This window comes from Plectropomus leopardus, chromosome 22 (assembly GCF_008729295.1).
Source record: "Plectropomus leopardus isolate mb chromosome 22, YSFRI_Pleo_2.0, whole genome shotgun sequence".
Classification (NCBI taxonomy): domain Eukaryota; kingdom Metazoa; phylum Chordata; class Actinopteri; order Perciformes; family Serranidae; genus Plectropomus; species Plectropomus leopardus.
Window position 1 is genome coordinate 9,630,675 of NC_056484.1, and position 19,569 is coordinate 9,650,243.

At 39.5% G+C, this 19,569-nt stretch overlaps 1 protein-coding gene across 1 annotated transcript in view; it reads right to left on the bottom strand.

Moving 5' to 3' along the window:
• Positions 1–19,569, bottom strand: part of exoc4 (exocyst complex component 4) — a 153,415-nt gene that overhangs the window by 104,623 nt on the left and 29,223 nt on the right. The window contains exons 9-10 of the mRNA XM_042511086.1: positions 11,303–11,448; positions 10,939–11,027 (exon numbers count right to left, since the gene is read on the bottom strand). Of these exons, the coding sequence (XP_042367020.1) occupies positions 10,939–11,027; positions 11,303–11,448 (235 nt within the window). The remainder of the gene's footprint in view (positions 1–10,938; positions 11,028–11,302; positions 11,449–19,569) is intronic.

Sequence of the window (19,569 nt, forward strand, 5' to 3'; positions counted from 1 at the left end):
TTGGACCCAGCAGGCAATCTGACAGCACACTAGACACCCTGTTCCCTGCCGGAAGAACCTGTTGCATGCTGGGAAAGCAAAGGGTGAGTGTTTATCTATCTGGCTGCCAGTGAAGCTGCTATGGTGCAGGTGCCAAGGTCTCTGCAGCCTCATGTCCCACATGCCCTTCTTCCCCCTTCTTTTGCTCACTCCCTCCCTTTTTCATTTGTTCATCCCTCCATCTTCTCCAATCAGCAGGTCTGAGATTAAAAGTAAACACAGAGGTGACAGTCAAAGCCTCCAATAATGACAAGACCAATGCTGATTGAAATTAGCCTCGGGTTGGGAAAATACACCAAGCTCTTTCTCTCTGATTAAATGTCTGCACTGTGTAAACTATTACAACCTCGTTTTATTCTCCTTCTGTTGTCCTCTGCATCCGCCTGTCATTTCTATTCCCGCTTCCACTTTCTCGCTGCATTTAATGTCTGACTTATCTGTGCGTCACCTCGCCAGGATCGAAATCTTGATGTCATGTGAACATCTCATAACTTTGGCCACGCTTATGTTTTATCTCAGCAGGTCTTAGTGAGATAAAGAGTTTCTTTCCTAAAAAGTTTACACTTTGATAATGTGACAATACGTTTTCTTGTAGTTTGCAGATATTGTCCATATCTGATGTTCAGCAATGAGAATCAGTTTTGTCATTTCTCAACTATTTAAGTTTCAAGGTCATAACTGCACAAATGGAATAATGGAATGAGACTTGGAAGTAGTGACTAATATGTGAGAGTGCTTTGCCTAATGCTGCACTAATTTCGGTTGACATGAGGGCTGGGTATCTTTTAAAAAATGTATGATACCAGTACCCTAAAGGTGATACATATACCAATACAGGTCCTCATTTGATACCCATAATGTGAATATAATGGCGTGTAGCATCGCTATACTTTTAGTGGCATTTGGTACACTGAAGCGCCCATTGTATCGATGAACCCTGGTTGACTTTACCACTCCACAGACTGTATGGGGTGTAGCTGCTGCTGCAGGAGTGTGAGCTCCACAGAGACAGTTGGTGAAAGTCCGTCTGCACACACACACACACACACACACAGTGAAAAGTAGGGTATGATTTTTCCACAGTACGATAATTGTCTCACTTAATATCATGGTATACAGTATTACACAATTATTAGTAATAGCAGTAGTACTAGTAGTATTAGTAGTAGCATTATATATTACAATGACCCTTAAAGGAATGAAAACAAAAAAATTAAAAAGCTTGTTTGGATGTGAAGCCTATTCCAATTGCCATTGCAAAGACTGTGTGACAGTTGGTCAAAGCTGGATCAGGAGGCAGAGCTAACTTGACCCTAAATAATTAACAGAAGCATAATAATAACCATAAGCTTTATGGAAAAATAACATATAACTAAACTGTTTTCTAACTGGATTTACATGTTAGTAGAACTATATCTTGTTAAAATTAATTACAAATGGAAAAGAAAAACATTAGCGCTGAGCTTTTAAAATATGATTTCTAACAATTAACAAACAGGCTACTGTAGGTGTGCGATAGTGCAGCCAGACTGGTCCTGTCAGCACCTTTACACTTACATTTACTTATGTCAACCCTGCCGCTGCGAGGAAGTCTGGTGTGTGCGTGGGGTCAGATTGGGGTCAGTGTGTGTTTAAGTCAGAGGTTACCCAACCAACAGACAGAGATGATTCCAGGCGCCAGCCGGGATGTGGAAAAATGATTTCGATGGAACTGAGGGCTCGTTGGAGGAGAGTGGCTCCAGAGATGCCAACAAAAGAAAGTTTGCAAATCCGGCAGGGAGTTGGGGCGGTCAGGGATTATACCCCATTGTGAAAAAAACAACAATAACATTAAAAAAAAAGTATTGTCTGACCGCAGAAGTTTAGATACTTCATGGTACTGGGTGTATTTTGATCAAAGGTATCAGATGCTGATACCCAGGTGTATATCCAGTTTAACTGCAATGCTCATACCAAGGTTATTCCAGCAGGGGTTGCTGGCTTTCATTTGAATAATCATCTGCGATTCCTATTCTGTCTAGAAGTGGAGAGCCACATTTACTAAATGAACTGAAAAATAGGGCTCAAAGTACAATGTACTAACATCAAGTCTGTAAAGATCCTATAAAATACTTATAGGTTCACAATGTATGACATAACAACAGTGAGTCAAGCGCTGGCAACTCTGTCAGTCTTTAAATAACCACCTGCAATGTCTTTTCCATTATCAAGCTTCTATCTTTCAGTTTTCTAACCAGAGGGTGGGTGATGAACAATACAGTAAAAACCTGATATCGTTATTAGAAGCCACAGTGCATTTTCCACACTGTCTCCATTCTCCACTCTAATATCAGCACCAGAGCTGCTGTAATCCAATCACTGGTCCCACAGCAGACGAGAATCCAACACTGCATTTATGTGTGCGTACATATCCGTGTTTCAGTATGTGTGTGTGTGTGTGTGTGTGTGTGAGTGTGTGTATGTATCTTGGAAGAGGAGGAGGAGAGGAATCATATCTCTAATGTTTTAACCAATCAACCTTGCTGAAATCTATGTACGATCAAATTGAACATGATGAGCCCAAGCTAAGACATACAAAATAACTCCTGAAAGCCAGGACATCTGCAGCAGAGTGCGTGTGTGTGCGTGTGTGTGTGTGTATGTGCCTGTTTTCTACAATATGCAGAGCTGCTCCATATTTGCTTTCATGCTGAACACAAATAAAGGCTTTTCACAGTAATAGCCTGTCAGGTAACAGAGGTACCTTGCATTTTTATCTACAAACCCAGTTATGTCGCTGCTGGAACAAAGTGATTCATAAAGGCCTGCTGCCGGAGCAAGAGGGGAAACATGTCATTTTCTAGTGGCATTCCTGAGGGGTACAGAACTCAAGTATAGACTCGGTTACAACATGTCATTTAATTACAGCATGTCGGACATGTCATGTATGACATTACTTGGCAGGCATTCTTTATGTAGCGTAAATATACACCCACATATGACAACTATGAAAGTCCTCATCAGTCATCGGTGTGACACGGGCCTTTTCTTCATAACTCAGCTTCCAGAGTAATGTTATGCTCTGAATAATGACCAATTGAGGGACACTTCTGTAAAGAAATGGTGAACGTGATTATATTCTGAAGAGAGGAGAAGAATATTTACATTAACATCACCAATTTGTGACATGATTTTGGAGCCATATAGCTCATTTTTTAAAACAATTTCAGCTACTCTGAGCGTCATTTGCTGTACAGTGTACAGCAGGGAGCGAGGGCCCAATCAACTGCTCTAGATCGGCCATCTGAAGTTCAGATGAATTTCTGACATGTCAGCCGTTGTTAGGCTCTTGCAAACTAAGTAGAGCCACAAGTCGATTTCCTAAGATCAGTGCCTTTTTTTTCTTACTGCCCCTGTAAAAAGTTTGAAAAAATTATCTTTGAAAGTGCCATGGCAACACGACACCTAATGTGGATGGAAAATATGGAGCCCTGGTTTGTTGAGCTTCAGCAACAGGATACATTCCTCTTTGGTGTTTTATCCTCCTCCTATCATGACTGATATGAATGAGAGAAATGTTGGTATTAATGCATTATTGTGAGAAGCACTTGTCTAACATTATAGACTTCTGCTAGCAAACGGACTTATACCTAAGAGATTTTAGACAAAAGTCGTTGACAGAACAGTCTGCAGGGACAGAAGGGGCATTTTATTATGTATACTGTGAGCACTCAAGTTCCAAAATTTCTAAAATCAGGCTTAAATTGTACAATGTATGCTCAGTTTTAGTCTTCCTTTAACTTTTCACTGTAAGACAGGTCAATGAAAAATGGTATTGCCTTACAGAAAAGGTCCCTGCACTGTGTGTGTATTTTCCTTAATTCCCTTAATTCTGAGACTTTCAAAAGTTTCTGAGAAACTTACTATAAGGTTGTAAATCATATGTGAATATAATATTACCTCCTTTATATAATTTACACCTCTTTAATTCAACCCGTTGCATAACATCTTGGAAAAGAGACATTAGCTTTATTGAGAATGGTAAATCATTTTTTTATTTTACAGCATATAAGATGTAATTTGGAGTTTAGAATAGCCTGAGGAGAGTTTATAATTCAGTTAAAAAAGAAATCCAACTCCACAGTAAAATGATTTTTGCTCATACACACAACTACTGTAAGCACCTTGGAGAAAAAAGTGGCACTAGTACACATTTTATGTAATCTGTTTTTGAGAACTATGACATTAAAAATGTGGGGTTTATTTTAATCATTTGGCTGACATTTACTTATGGCTGGTCCATATGAACATACAATACGTTGCTTACTTTGGCAGTATTTAATTTGCTTATCATTTGTTTTTGATGCTACTGAGTCTTCCACATTAAGACACCTACGCACACAAATTAAAATGTCAATCTCCAAGTAGCAAAGAGCGAGAAAAAAGTTGACACCAGAAAAGAAAGATAAGCACAACAGATCAAATCTCGACAGAGCAAGAAAGCAAGGAGAGGGGAAAAGAAATATAAATGGAAGGCATCGATCATGGCTAAGCAGGTGTCTTCGACATTCAAGTATTATAATTCTATAATAATTATTGACTTTTCCACCGACAGAGTCCAGGTACATCCAAGGCTCGTTTACGAAGATGATAAATTATAATTGCAAGGTCAGCGGAAGTCAAGTATTGATCAATCCACAAGATGGGTGAAAAACCATTATCCTTGAATTCCGACAACTAATGAAGAGAATGAATGACTGGAAGAAGAATAACTGAAAAGGAGAGTCGGTGATTGTACAATAGAAATAGAGCGTGAGGATCTTGTGACAGGGTTACTTTATGTATTGTAATACAGGGGTTACGATTCTGTAAGCAAGTTGATATATCAAGTTTTTTTTTTCAAATTTTCTAATTTTGAGAGCTAGCAGCATGTCCTTTTTGACTGTGTCTGTTTATAGGCCTGTGTTTATCGTGTTTACTTTAGATTACATGGATTACAACACTGAGGAATGTGGCAGTCGGGTGTTCAAACACTACCATTGGTGCAGTGCAATTTGTTCAAGTACAGCAGTGCAACTATGATGCACATACAGACTTGTGTATGCATACGGTTCAGTTGTGGTTCATTTCACAGGTCATGTAACTACTTTTGCGACTATGCCAAGTTTACATACATTAGTCATCTAAAATTAGAAAATGAAAAGATGATTTACTACCTTTTCATCTTTAGTTAAAACTTAGCAGCTACACCTTGCTGCTCAAAGGCTACCTACTAAACTACAGACAACTTTTATGGTGGGATGTGAATCAATCAACACATCTTAATTGTCAATATGACATCTATGACTATTTCATTTGTTTAAACTGTCTCTTGTAAGACAAAGCAGTAAACTGAACATAGTCTTTAAGCACTTAAAAAGCACCAAACCCTGTAAATACCACACAAAATCAGCCACCCCCACTCATCTTTGCGTGTAAAATCGTGTGTGTGTGTGTAGAATCGGTACACTATCATCAAACGTAATATTGTGATAGTACACAAGTGTATCAATATTTTCTTACACCCCTATCTGAAAGTGATGAAGAAGGAGTTTAGATGTGGAGAATATGGGCTCGTTTTCTTGAGGAGTGATCTAAATGAAAAAGGTGGGATAGTGAAGTAAACTAGTTTTTGGGCGCAGTCAATGAGAGTGACTCTTTAAACCCTCCACCAATGACCCCATCACTTTTCTGAAATATCCAAGCTTTTCTGAAAACTGACTCTCTTAAACGTAATACAATCAACCTCCTGCAATCACAATCCCTGTCTGGCCAAAGTGTGTAACATCACACATCTCTTGGCAGGAACATGCTGTTTCTGCCACTTCATGTTGCACACACAAACACACACACACACACACACACACACTCACATGCACTTCTCTGAACACGTGGCTATCAACATCTGCTAGCTCCACCCCTGATATCCTACCCACAGTCACCTCCACCCGTGTCTCCCACTAGACATTTTTCCATTTGCACCTCTTCTCTCTCCCCTCCTCATTGGGGTGTACAAATCAGATTGACAAGGAACACCACTTCTGGTCGCCCCCAGCAGGCACTCTCTTCCTCCTCTCACTGTTCCCGCTCCTCTCATGGGAACATGACGCTCTTACACATAAACAAGAAGCCCCTTTTTTCTCCATCTCAGACCGAGCATTAAAGGTGTGGGAGAGAGAGTGAGCTGTTTGTAACTATATTGCTTGCATAGGGGACTCAGCTGGACTGTTCTTTTTGTTTGCCGGACATCATGCATAAAGTCTATTTGAATATCAAAAGGAAAACAGGGAATGTGTGAAATAGATTTGGAGCCGAATATGTCTTGGGAAGTGAATGGAGGTCAGGGTTGGGAGAGAGTTGGGTGAGGGAGTATATGTAGGTGCCTGCAGGAGAAGGGGAAAATCTGAAGTGTGCATGTTTGTTTACGTGTATATCCAGGGCAAGCATGTGGTGATAGGCAGGCTTTGTGTACGGCTGTCACATGAGGAGGGGGTTGTCACATCAAGCGTGCCCCAGGGCAAGGCAATATCGCACAAAACACAATGAACAGCCGCGGCACAAAGAGAAATAAAATCAAAGAAAAAGGCTGTAAATGCATTACTAACTCGGCGTGGTGCAAGACTGCGGTGGTTATTGAGATATGTTCACACTTCACCTCTCGGATGACCACTGAGGTACTGCGAGTCATCCGGCTGACTACAAACACACAACAAAGAGGCAATAAAAATAGCAAGGGGCGGAGATGTAAAAGTCTAGAGGTTGGGAGATAGCACAGGAATATGGGGGCATGGTAACACATCTATAGCTGGAAAATTGTTATTTTCATAATTTATTCATAGGGGATGTGATTGAATCTGGATGGGGTTCTGTGATTCTGAAGTAGTGGTTTGCCAAGGGTGCAAACACCCCCGCAAACACCATATACACATTCAGACAGACAGCTGAGGTTCTGCTGTATATACGAAGATTATACTAGCTGGCGGTCTCACTGCATACGTTCACCACACATATTCCAGATGTGGCTACATATGGAGCCGTAATAAAGTCTTTAGATGAAGCATTGGATTAATTGAAGCGTACGAGATGTGCTCCAGTGGAGAAGGCAAGCAATTAAGTCCCCCTGTGTGTTTGCACGTGTATGCGAGGCATGTGAATATGAGCCTGTGTAGCCGTGTGCATGTGTGTAATGATATATGGCGAGTCCTTACAACACTCTGGAGACATAAATTACAGATATTACAGATTAATTTCAAACCCATTAGAGATGTGTGGCTGTGGCTAGCTTACGAAATCATTACACTTTCTGCACAACCACCACAGCTCTGATTCTTATTTAAAGGTCCAGCCAGTGTGCAGGATTTAGGAGGATTTATTGGCAGAGATGGAATATTATGTACATTTCCTTAGAGTATAATCACCTGGAAAAACTAAATGTTTCTGTTACCTTTGAATGAGTTATTTAGATCTACACAGGGAGCGTGTCCTACTCAAGTCTGCCATGATGTACTGCCATATTTCTACAGTAGTCACCACCAGACAAAAAAAGACTCTGGCAGTGACAAAAAACAACCCCAACAAATACATTTAAAAAATGACTCAAATGATTATAAATGTTCATGAAAAATTGTTGCCAAAAAAAAATTCTGTCAATCAGCTATTGATTAATCAACTAATCTTTGCAGCTGCACTTTTGTAAACTGTTGGGTAGTTTAATTTATACGAAAATAGTATATTTTACTTTGGGGAGGGGGGGCTTTATGCAAAACTCTGTACGTACAACTTTCACATAAATGTGAAGTAAATGTAGTACAGTAATAGTATGAAGTGGCATTAAACAAATAGAGTAAAGTTAAATATAAGTACCTCAAATTTGAGTAAATGTTCTTAGTTACATTCCACATCTGTGTGAAACAGCTTTATTCAGTGTTTTATCCTGGTCCATTTGTTTTGGGGATGAAGAAAATCTAGGAAACTGAACATAGACACATGAGTTACTGTAACCTCTTGACATGAACACATATGTTTATATCAGTCTGTAATATAATTCACAAAAGAACAAAAATTCCCTGCAAAAACTGCAGAGGCATCTGTAGTCTTGACTTTGTACTCTATTTAGTGCATGACCATTTTTCTTCCTTTGTCAACGGTGCATGGCTGGATTTAAAACGAGCAATCAAACTCTTATTTCCAGGGCTGTGTTGGTGAGCATCTGAGTTAATAACTATATTGACTTGAAGCAGACCGTTGAGGGGAAAAAAAGAGTTTAGGAACTCCAAGTAGAGAGACTAAGAGACACACATGACTAAGCTTTAAGTGTTGAGTAATCCCACAGCCAGAAGAACTCATCAAATCAATCTCTCGTTTCTAACTCTTTTCCTCTCCCTCCCTCCCTACAGTAAGTTTAATTTGAAGAGAGAGAAAAAGTCCCTTTCCACACCGTCTCAATACATATTTTTCTAATTTCTTCCTTCAGAAATCTCTTAATGGCTTCTTCGCTGGACCCTGATGAAAACAATGACTTTTAACCTTCCTCTCCCTCCCTCCTTCCCTCCATCCATCTTTCCCCCTCCCTCCATCACAGTCGACTTATTTCACTTTCTAAATGATTTCTTACTCCTTCAATCTCTTTGCAGCCATTCAGGCCCCGGCCTAGGCTCGTGGCCGGTGCTACGCATTGTGACAGGTGAAATGAAAGCCCACAGAAATCTCATCTTCTTATAAACGCTCCGAGGCATTCAGCCAGTCAAAAAAAAATATTTTTCCCCCCCTTTCTTTCTGAGGAACCGACAGATGGAGGAATAAAAAAAAAAGTGAGCTGTTATTTGAAGACCATTTGGGGTTTTCCTTTATCCACAGTTAATCAATGCTGTTCTTTTTGTGCCGGGGGGAGCTGAGGCAGTACATTTTGCATACATTTACAGACTAGCTACTGAATGAGTGGCATTTTTTTTTTTTGTCAGACAAAAAGAAGAACTGCAATCTGTGTTGAAATGTTTCTAGGGTTGTTAGTCAACTCCGTCCTTTGCTTATTTTCAAGTTAAATGCTAAGAGAAGCCTAATTAACACTGGGGATGCACTTTATTGGATTTTTTGCCGATATCCGATATACTGATATACAACAACTGATTTGGCCGATAGCTGATACCAATATCAATATATATCCATTTTTTCCCCACCTAATTTTAGTGAACATCAAGTCTCTTCTGTGGTGGAATTAACATTATGTCATACATACTCCTACCGTGATGGCCCACCAGACATATAATACAATGCTTTTTAATGTCTGTAATATTAATTCATTTTGCAAAATTTTAAAAAAACAAACAACAACTTAAACTTACGGTTGATGTTTTGCACATGTTCACTTTGTCAATAAAAAAAAAATATTGGTTTGTCATATCAGCAGAAATCGTGTAACGTGCCGTAATATCACGCATCCCTAATTAATACTACATTAAACAAACAGTTTACCTTAAAGAAGAAGTGTGTGAGATTTAGGGGGATTTCGTGGCATCGGAACTGTAAGCAGCTGAAACTTCACATTAAAAGTAGAAACATGGTGGACTCTGTGGACAAGGACCCACTCCCTATGTATTTATAAACAGCTCATTATACAGTAACTAAAAACAATGACTTTTATTTTCAGGTGATTATACAATAAAGAAAACATACTTATTATATTAGATTCCATTGATGCCGATATATGTCCCTGAATCCTACCCACTGGACCTTTAAATAGTCATGATTAGTTATGCCGACACTGTCAAAGGATTATTTCTGTATGTATTGTCGAGTCGTCTCCACAAATTAAAAGCTCTTTACTGTTATTGTCTCGCTCCATCTCCCACCTTTTCTGTTCTATCCAAACAATGTCAATGAGGCGCTTGCTGTGAAAAAAGGAATAGTAGCAGACAAACAGCGCTGTCAGGCACTGCTGATTGAAACCTCAAGGTCATAGGCAGAGAAACAGAAAGTAGAAAGAGAGAGAGAGGGAGAGAAACAGAAGAAGTAGGAGCGGTAGAACAGCTTAGACTCTCCAGGGTATGTGCTGTGCAGCTCACTCACTGTGCTATTTTGTGTGTGTCTGTGTGTATGTGTGTGTGTGAGTGAGTGAGAGGTTTTCAAGGCCTCTCCCTGTAGGCGGATTCTGCAAAGTCACCCTGCTCTCTGCCTCTCGTCAATCTCTATCTCTATTTTCCTTTCCTCGCAATCCTGTTGTCTGCCTTTCTTTTCCTGAGTGGAACTTCTTGACCTGCAACGTGCCCTTCCCTATCTCCACCTTTTGTTACGCCACTCCCTCATGCTCTCATCTTGCCTCTCCACCCCCAAACCCCTCCCAATTCCCCCTATTGCTCTTTGGCTGGATCCTTCCGCACCTTTGCCTCCATCTTCCCCTAACACCTCCCTCCACCTTCTCTTCAACCTGTTACCACTCAAGGCAAGACACACACCTGTTTGCCATCTTTTCATAATCTCTCCACTCCTGCCTCCACTCTTGTATCTACCTGCGCTTATCTATTATTTCAGTCTGTTTAGAATGCTTCAAGGTCTCTTATTTTTTCTATTTCTTTTTTCTTACTCAACCAAAACACCTCTAACCTCCCTCCCTCGCTTTTTTTTTCATCCTTCCACCTGACCTCAACCTTCTCTCTGTGTTCCAGCTGCTCTTTTCTCTCCTGCTGTATCCAACACACACCACAAACCTGGCCCAATTTATCCCTCTTCCTTTTTTTCACTCCACTGTCAATACTTTTCACACCTTCTGCTCCGTCATCTCTCTTTCCATTTCCTTCATCTCGCTATCCTAACACCCATCTTGACTTTACTTCTCCAATCCAGCTGTTCAGGAGTCCCCCCCCCCCCCCCACCACAACCCCCCACCTTGTAATTCTCCACTCTTGCTGTAGAGTTCACGCCTCTGCTCTCTCAAGTAGGCACTCATGCTGATGGCATGGGAAGATGATTCGAACCTACAAAACACACACAGAGTTCAACAAGTGGGCACACGATGCCATAACAAAACACACAATGCAACAGAAAAAGAAAATAGCAGAGAACACTCGGGAATGAGATGATAAACACACCAAAGTCAGGTCACTTTTATTTATTTGTATTAACTAACCTTAAATATATTTTTGGTCTTTGGACATATTTAAATTTCAGACTCCTCTCACATACAGAGTAATTTATTTTTTGATTATTTCTATTGTAGCACAAGGCAGAGAGCAAAGGGTGTGATCCTTACTTGAAGAGGGACTGCTTGGCACGCTGTGGTTTTTTCTTTGCAAAAAAGGCAGCAAACTCGCTGCCAGTGCTGGCATAGGAGAGCTGAGCCGATGGCTCCGTGGCACTGCGGCTGTTCTTCACGTCCAGATACTCCATGAGCAGAACCTGAAAAACAGAGCACTGGGTCAAAAGCTAAAAAGCAGGAGAATAAGAAGTACCTCGCTAATATTTTTCTGGGAGACTGTCCTTCAACCAGGTCATATTGGTTCAATCTTTCCATGCACACTGACTGCATCCAAAGTGCTTTTGAATAAGACAGTACTTTATATGGTTGTTGTTTTCTGCCAGCAGCCTGATTAGAGTAATAAAAAATATTTTAGATAACAAATAAAAAGTCTGTCTAATTACTTGAGGGTGTTAATCACAAGTTCCATCATAATACGATATTGTCTTATTCTACAAAATTATACTTGCTGATATCAGGGGCCTGTGAAAGTCCAAAATGCGCTCATACACAAACTGAAATCATTTCCTCGAGATCATCTAAAAGGAAACACTGATGCAGACATGCCATAGAAATTTCAAAATAAAGGTGTATCTTAAATATCATGGTGAGTACTAATGTTTTCACTTTGCATCAGTGATGTTGGATGTTAATCACTGAATCCTATCAATCCTGATTAATGTATTTTTACATATCTAATAATTACACCTGTTTTGTTACAAATGAATATCTAGCACCTCTATGTTGGTAACATTTTGCTTCAGAGTTGGTAAAAAGGATGGGTCATGGTAAAGTCGGTATAAAAGGATTTGGGATGTCATGAACACCAGTTTTAGAGCTTTGAAGCTTCAGTGAGAACTACCCACAAAGGACAAGGACAAAAATTTGACTTTTCTTTGAGTTTTCTTTTTACTGGAGTGAAATGGCTTTAAAATGTGCAATAATCACTTGCCCATAAAAGTTAGACAGACAGACAGACAGACAGACAGAGAGATAGAGAGATGGATAGATAGATAGATTTTGACATTGATTACAATTCAGACAGTAGAAGCTTCAAAGCTATTAGGACAGCCCTGTAATTTATTATTCAGTCAACTTAATATGTCCAATGACACATTATGTGATATTTTCAATGCAAACTTATACCAAACAACAAAGCATTAACTGTCAAAAACAGGGTTAAGTAAATCACAGGAGCTACTTTAATGTTAATCCCTGATGTATCACATTCATTGCCTTCTCTTTCAACACTATCATCCTTAGATAATGTAACATGGAGTACTCAAGCTTATTAATAACCTTAGAGCTCCCACTCACATTCATATCCTGTAACCTCAACCTGCCTGCCCTGTTCATCTATCAACTAATTCATAAAAAAATTCCTCGAACCAAAGGGCCTTTGTACAACCTTCTTCTAGAATTTGGTTAAAAAAATACACACATTTAAATACATTTACTGTCAGATTGTGCTCTACCTTTGAGGAGCTCTCTACAAAACAAAGGAGGAACCACGAGTCACTCACGGTCATGGTCAGAAAAGTGTTGCAGTGTGGATTAATAAAAACTCGGTTTGCTATTCTGTGTTTGATGAAAATGTTTAACCTAAATCTCTCCGGTGTCACTTTAATTTTATTTCTATATCCCTTTGCACTGCTTTTAATTTCTTTGCCGTTCTTGTGCCACCTTGGTAATATTCAGGTGCAATTCAATTTTGTTGCAGAGTTCCAAGGATATTTTTGATGAATTATTCTTCTATTTTTACATCGCATTTGACGTCAACTTGCCGTTTTAAAAAAATGCCTTGTTAAGCAGAGATAGACGTATCTAGCAGATCAGCTTTGGACATCCCTGACAGCAGGTTTCGTATTTAGTGGGATTTTTCATATCACAGTTCACAGCAACACACTGTTTAGTAAGCCTGAGAAACAACAGAAAATCCAAACTTTGAGAAAAGGCCGCTGATGTGACCGGGTCTTTTTGATGACCAGCGTAAAAAATGCCGTCGACCATTTCCTCGATCTGTCTGCATGATCCATGGTGAAATCCATCAACGTCTTATCACGCTTCATAAAAATCTTATCAACTTCTAACAATAGCTGAGGACAAGCACATTGAAACTGTGGCCAGACAGAGAAAGTTAACTTACTCCACTCTATCATTCTATCTGCACTTTCCCTCTGTTGCTTTCATTGGCTCTCATTTTTCAAAATCTCTCGGTGCTTCATCTCTCATTTCTCACATTTCTATTTTCTCTCCGTTGTTCCGTCTACCTCAGTTCATCGTCCCCTTTCTCTCTCTCGCCCCTCGTCATTCCTTTCTCTGTGTGAATACATATGTTCTAAAATAGCCTCCCATATCTAATAGCTTCATAATTTAGCAGGGCCATTTAGCCCGTGTGTGTCTAATTCTGAGGCGCAGTGTGGGTCAGCCCAGAATGGGACAGGAGTAATGGCCAAGCAGATGGAGATCCATCCCGACCGTAATGATGTAATTAACGCTGCGGAGAGCTCCCCTCGTCATGCATGGGAAAGCCGTCACATGCTAGCATCGATGTTAATTTCAGTGTGCGCACATGAACGTACATGTGAGTGCATAACAATGAAAAATAATGCATCTTGTTGGAATGCCTTTTAAAAACTGAATCATATCATTTTATTTCATCTAATTCTAATAATTATTTTGTGTTCAAATCTTAATTTGTGGTTATATTTATGATAACATCACACTAAAAAAATTTTAAAAAACTCCTTGAACATATTTTCCTTTTTTTTTAAAATCATATTAACTTTCTTTAATGTAGAAATGTAAAAAATGGTGGTGTTAGATCGCTGCTAGACCACCATGTTATTACAGTTGCGTGCCTCCCTTTGTGTGCGGTAAGCAAGAGAGCAGAACGTTTTTGACTGCAATGAAAATGTTGTATTTGAAAGGCTAAACACCAACACATGAATTAAAGAGGAATCTTTTGTAAGATAAAAAGACACAGATCAGCCAAAACATTAAAACCACTGACAAATCATCTTGTCACAATGAAATGTTTTTAGGGAAACACTGGGTCCTAACATTTATGTAGATGCCACCTCAGCGACACTCCCTGATGGTTGCGGCTATGTGGCGCACAGCAGGACAATGCATCATGACACACTGCCAAATATGTGGTTTGGCAAGCGTGGGACATGCCAGTGTCCCACTGCAAAAGCGACAGGACTCAAAGGACCAGCAGTCAACGACCTAGTACCAGACACCACAGGATACCCCCAAGGTCCTGTGTTCATGTCTCAGCAGGTCTGAGCCAAGTCCGATTCAAGGAGGCCCCATTGAGGATCAGGGGTTCCTCTGGGGTACTTTGTCCCCCTGATGTTTGGTCAGATTGGGATCTGGCAAACTTTGCGGCCAGTTTGACGCTTTGAGTTCCTTGTCATGTTCCTCAGGTCATTCCTGAGGAGTGCATTTTCCATCTGAATGCAATGAGGGGGTGTATTCAGTCTAAATGGTGTTGGGTTGGATGAAGGGCATCAAGTTGCAACCACATAAATGCCAGAACCCAAGGTTTCCCTGAAAAACACTGCATTGTAACAAGATGATCCATGTTATTCACTTCGCCTTTCAGTGGTTTTAATGTTTTGGCTAATTGATTTATGGTGTGAATACCGGAAACAATTACTTTTTTTTACTTTGACTTTTGGACTTGACAACAATTTGGAGTTATTGAAAAAAAGACTTAAAAGGCTTAAAATGGTTGTCATGTAAAGTTAAATAAGTCTGGTGTCATATAGCTTATCTAAATATGCCAAATTAAACATGCAAACAAGATTTTCTGCCAAACATGTAATTACTCTCTGACATACCTTCCCACATCACAGGCAGCGCTGGAGGCCATATCACACGCGCCCTCTCCCACTGACAACGCCAGGGCCTCCACTTGCCACCAGCCTCATGCTGCAGCTAATCCTATCAGTGTATTAATTACTAATGATGAGCTGATGGAGCGAAACCCCCACTTGCTTGCAAGCTAACGCCCAAGTAGACTTAATGAAATGCCAGCGCTGGGCTGATGAAGGGGCTCCGACCCTACTTAAATTGCATTAGCCCAGAGACAGAGTGAACTTTGGAGGCAATTAACTGGACTGATAGCACAGGGAGAGAGATAGAGGGAGAGAGGGATGGGAGGCAGAAAGTAACATGGAAGGAGAGATAAAGGTGGAGTTGTGGAGAACAGAAAGAGCAAAGGATTATAGGTGGAGGGTGAACACTGAAAAGAATGCTAAAGAGAAAATGGGAATGGAAAGAGAGAAGGGAGAGAAAAAACACAAGAGACAAAGTTAAATAACCAGTTACTGGTAATTTAACACCTCTAAGTGAAGTCTAAAAAAGAGGGTTGGTTTCTCACCAATCTATCTCTAATCAGCAGCAAACCCTTGGTACAAAGCTAATAAGCTGCAAAAGTAAAGTTTTGTTTAACGTCACCTCAAATCTACAAAGCTGCCTGGATAACAAGCATAGCGTTGGCCTTAAAAAGGGTTACTTTGTTGCAAACTCAAACTACTGGAAATTTGTGGTTTTTTTTCTTCTTTTTTTAAGTGGATAGGATGACTCACTCCATCTTATTGTGCAGCATGCAAACCAATTATAAAGAATAATAACAATTTCAGAAACTGAGGACTTCATCCTCAGTTGTCAAGCAGTGTCTTAAGCTTCTTTTTATAAATGAGAGTTTTCAATAACAAATGCATCACAGCAACATAACTGAAGTCATTTTATTCTTGAAATATGCTATCTTTAAGTTCTGTTATGAGCACTCTGGTGATTCAATGTAGTTTCCACCTGACAACTGCTCTATTCAAGTATTTTCTGAAGAATTTAGTATTACAAACATGTCACACATAACACGTAACACACTCCCCACTATCTGCTCAATGCAAAGAAGGCACAACGTACGGATGGGGACAAATTAAAGTAAAAGCCTGAATCATTTAAAGCGGAGAAACATATTAAATGCAGACACCTCCATGTGCCTGGGCTCTCTGCGTGGTTTGCAGAGTATGAAAATAAAATGAATAAAATGCTACGGCCATGACAGTCACAAGATCTCAAACAGTTAATTTTGGACCCACATGTATAACAATACCTTCCACCACCATCACAACAAGACCCAATGATACAATACAGACTTTCATCTTCAGATCTGTTTAGTGATGTCTGATTGTCTCTGAGGCTATATGTCCTTTTTTTATGACTGGCTATGTTTGTTTTTCTTTCTATCTGCTGTACTCTGGTCTCTCTTGTAAAAGAGATCTTGATCTCAATGAAATTACCGGATTAAAGGTCCAGCGTGTAGGACTTAGTGGCATCTATTTGCAGAAATGGCATATGTTTTCATGAGTTGAGAATCACCTGAAAATAGATTCGTGGTTTTTCGTTACCTAGAATGAGAAATTTGTAACTACATACGGAGAGGGATCGTCTGTCACGGAGTCTGCCATGTGGTACCTACAGTAGCCCAGAACAGATAAACCAAACACTAGCTCTAGATACATCCATTTACATTTTCATGTCAGCAACCCTAGTTCTCCTACATGCTTTGCTCACAGAAGTGCTGCAATTTTACAGCTAGATTCACTCAGTCTGCTGTTCACTGATAAAACATCTACTCATACAACCTCGATGTACTATAGTAGTCTCCATACTATGAATAAGACAATATCCTCTTTCTCCCTCCTCCTCTCTCTAACCCATCAGGTCAAGCATGTGCAATCTCATTAAAATTTCTATTACTCATGCAACAGACACTGTGTATGACTGCACAGCTCATCAGTGAGACATTTACAAAGTGACACAGAAGTGTCAGAAATAAGGACAACTAAAAGAAACCACGAAACGGTCAGAGGTACTGGATTACAGAAAGAAAAAAATTACAGTGAGATTTTGTTGCGAAGATATGAGAGTGACCAAAAAAATGAAATTAGAGTGAAAGATGGAGTTGCACTGAGAGATATGTGCAAAACTGTAATTAGGGACACAAAAGGCAAAGACAAAAGCAGAGTGAAAAAGCAAGTGATGCAGAGGAAGAGGTCCTTCTGTCACAGACTGTCACAGCTTAGAGATGATGAACAGCAGCAGCATCACAGCTGCCAAAACAGAGTTATTTCAGTGACTGCACCCAGAGCATCACATCAATGCAGAACAGCACAATTCTGAAAGTGACCAAACTAAACAAATTGGCTGACAATATTAATTTGCAATGACCCCAAAGCTTGGTTATCAGAGGAAGACCTAAATTCCCTTTACATGTTGCATTAACATGTTACAGGTGATCGCATTTTATTCGACAGAGCTTGACCACGTGAAAGTAGAGGTGTAAATGTACCCAAAACGCACTGAGGATGGATGGTGATCCAATCGACCACAAGTATAAATGCAATTATTTTAAATCCACACACAACTGCATGCTGTGTTTAATGGCAATTTTAAAAAAGAATCATTTGACAGACCTAATTGAAAGTATTACATCTAAAAAATGGACGCAGCCACAAAAGTTTGAGTTCCACCAATACAAATACAAAGACTACTGCTGCTTGAACTTTCCATCTTGACTCAACACCAGTCTGCCACAAAGTTGCGCATTTGTCTATAACACCCTGTATGTCAGACACTCTTTCGTGAGTTAACAGAGCATTGGCTATCATGAAAATCTTTTTCACAATTTCAAAATGTCATATTTAATGACGTTATCAAGAATATAAGTAATAATATAAGTAATCCATGACAATGTATGATTACACTTTTTGCAAACTAATGACATAATCCTGATTACTAATTAATTGTCACTAACCAACCCTGTATATTAATACCAGGTGTACATGTAATCAGGTTAATCATTTGAAAGCTGAGCAAATCAGCTTGATTTCTTTCAAAAACAAGGAAGGCAATGAGCAAATTCACAATAAATGACCCAAAAATCGGTAAAAGATTTGAAAAAAGCTACCAGAAAATTACCCGAAAATTACCACAAAAAAGGGAAACTAAAAAACAAAAAAGGAGAAGGCCTGATAAATTCTAAAAGAAATGTGTGTGTATATATATATATATATATATATATATATATATATATATATATATAGTCTCTGGAAAATTTCCCTGTTTTTTTGTTTTGTTTTTTTTGTGGACAATTTCCAAAAAAGTTTTCTCTCTCTCTCTCTCTCTTCTTTTTTAACAGTCATTTTCAGGTTGTTTTTTTTTTCTGTCACTTTTTACCAATATTTTTCAGAAAACGATTTAAACCTTTTTGCTCATGGTTAAAGGTTTGAAAACATGTGAAATGTATCTGAATATACCACAAGAAAAACTGATCCAGGTTTCAAAGGGTTGGATCCTACAAACAATTTGGAAAGAGACACATTTAACCACAACACAAACAGTTGTGGTCAATAATCATTTTAGTATCTCCATGGTACATTAGTTCAGTGAACTTTCACTGTAACTTTCATAAAAAGGTTACAAAGAGTTGATGGAGAAACAGTAGATGAGGAAATGAACTGCTGGAATTCCCCAAAAATCAATACTTGTGGGTGAATCTGTGAAACAGTAGATGAAAAAAGGGGTAGATGCACATATGTGAGACATCAGGCAAATGGCTCTTTGCACCAGATACTAAGCTCGGGATTTCACATCAGCTTAAGTGTGTGTGTGTGTTTGGGTGCTTTTGTGTGTGAGTAGGCGCACACGCAACACTCACATCAATCAAGAAAATCATTTCCATCACAACAATCAACCAACCAGCCTCATTCAGTGCTCGAGTAGCTTGGGTCTCATCCCAAATTCAAATAAGTCCACTGGGCTGAGTGCTAACTTCTATTAAAAAAGAGAAAAGCTTCATCAAAGTTTGCCTTTGTTATTCATTACCAGCATTCCCCTTCATTTCTTCCAAACCAAATGTCCTGATGTCTCTCTTTGTGCCTTGAGAGAGCAAACACTCATCCTCCCTTCTGTCCATTAGGACCCTAACACCCAGCAAATCAGCACAATTAAGGGAGCATCACTCAAAGCTTTGCAGGTGAGCACTTGTCACAGGATGAACTCAGCGTTCAACTGGCGAAGATTGAAGAAATAAATATCACTTAATTTTCTCTTGCGTTGTTTCCATCCTATCCTTCTTATTAAGTAATTTTAAAAGCAGCCGAGGGAACAATCTCAACACTTTGTTCCTTTCTCAAGGCTTTATTGAAATCGGCTGTTTTCCCATCAAATCCCTTGGCTGGTGTCTTGTCACAAAACATATTGAC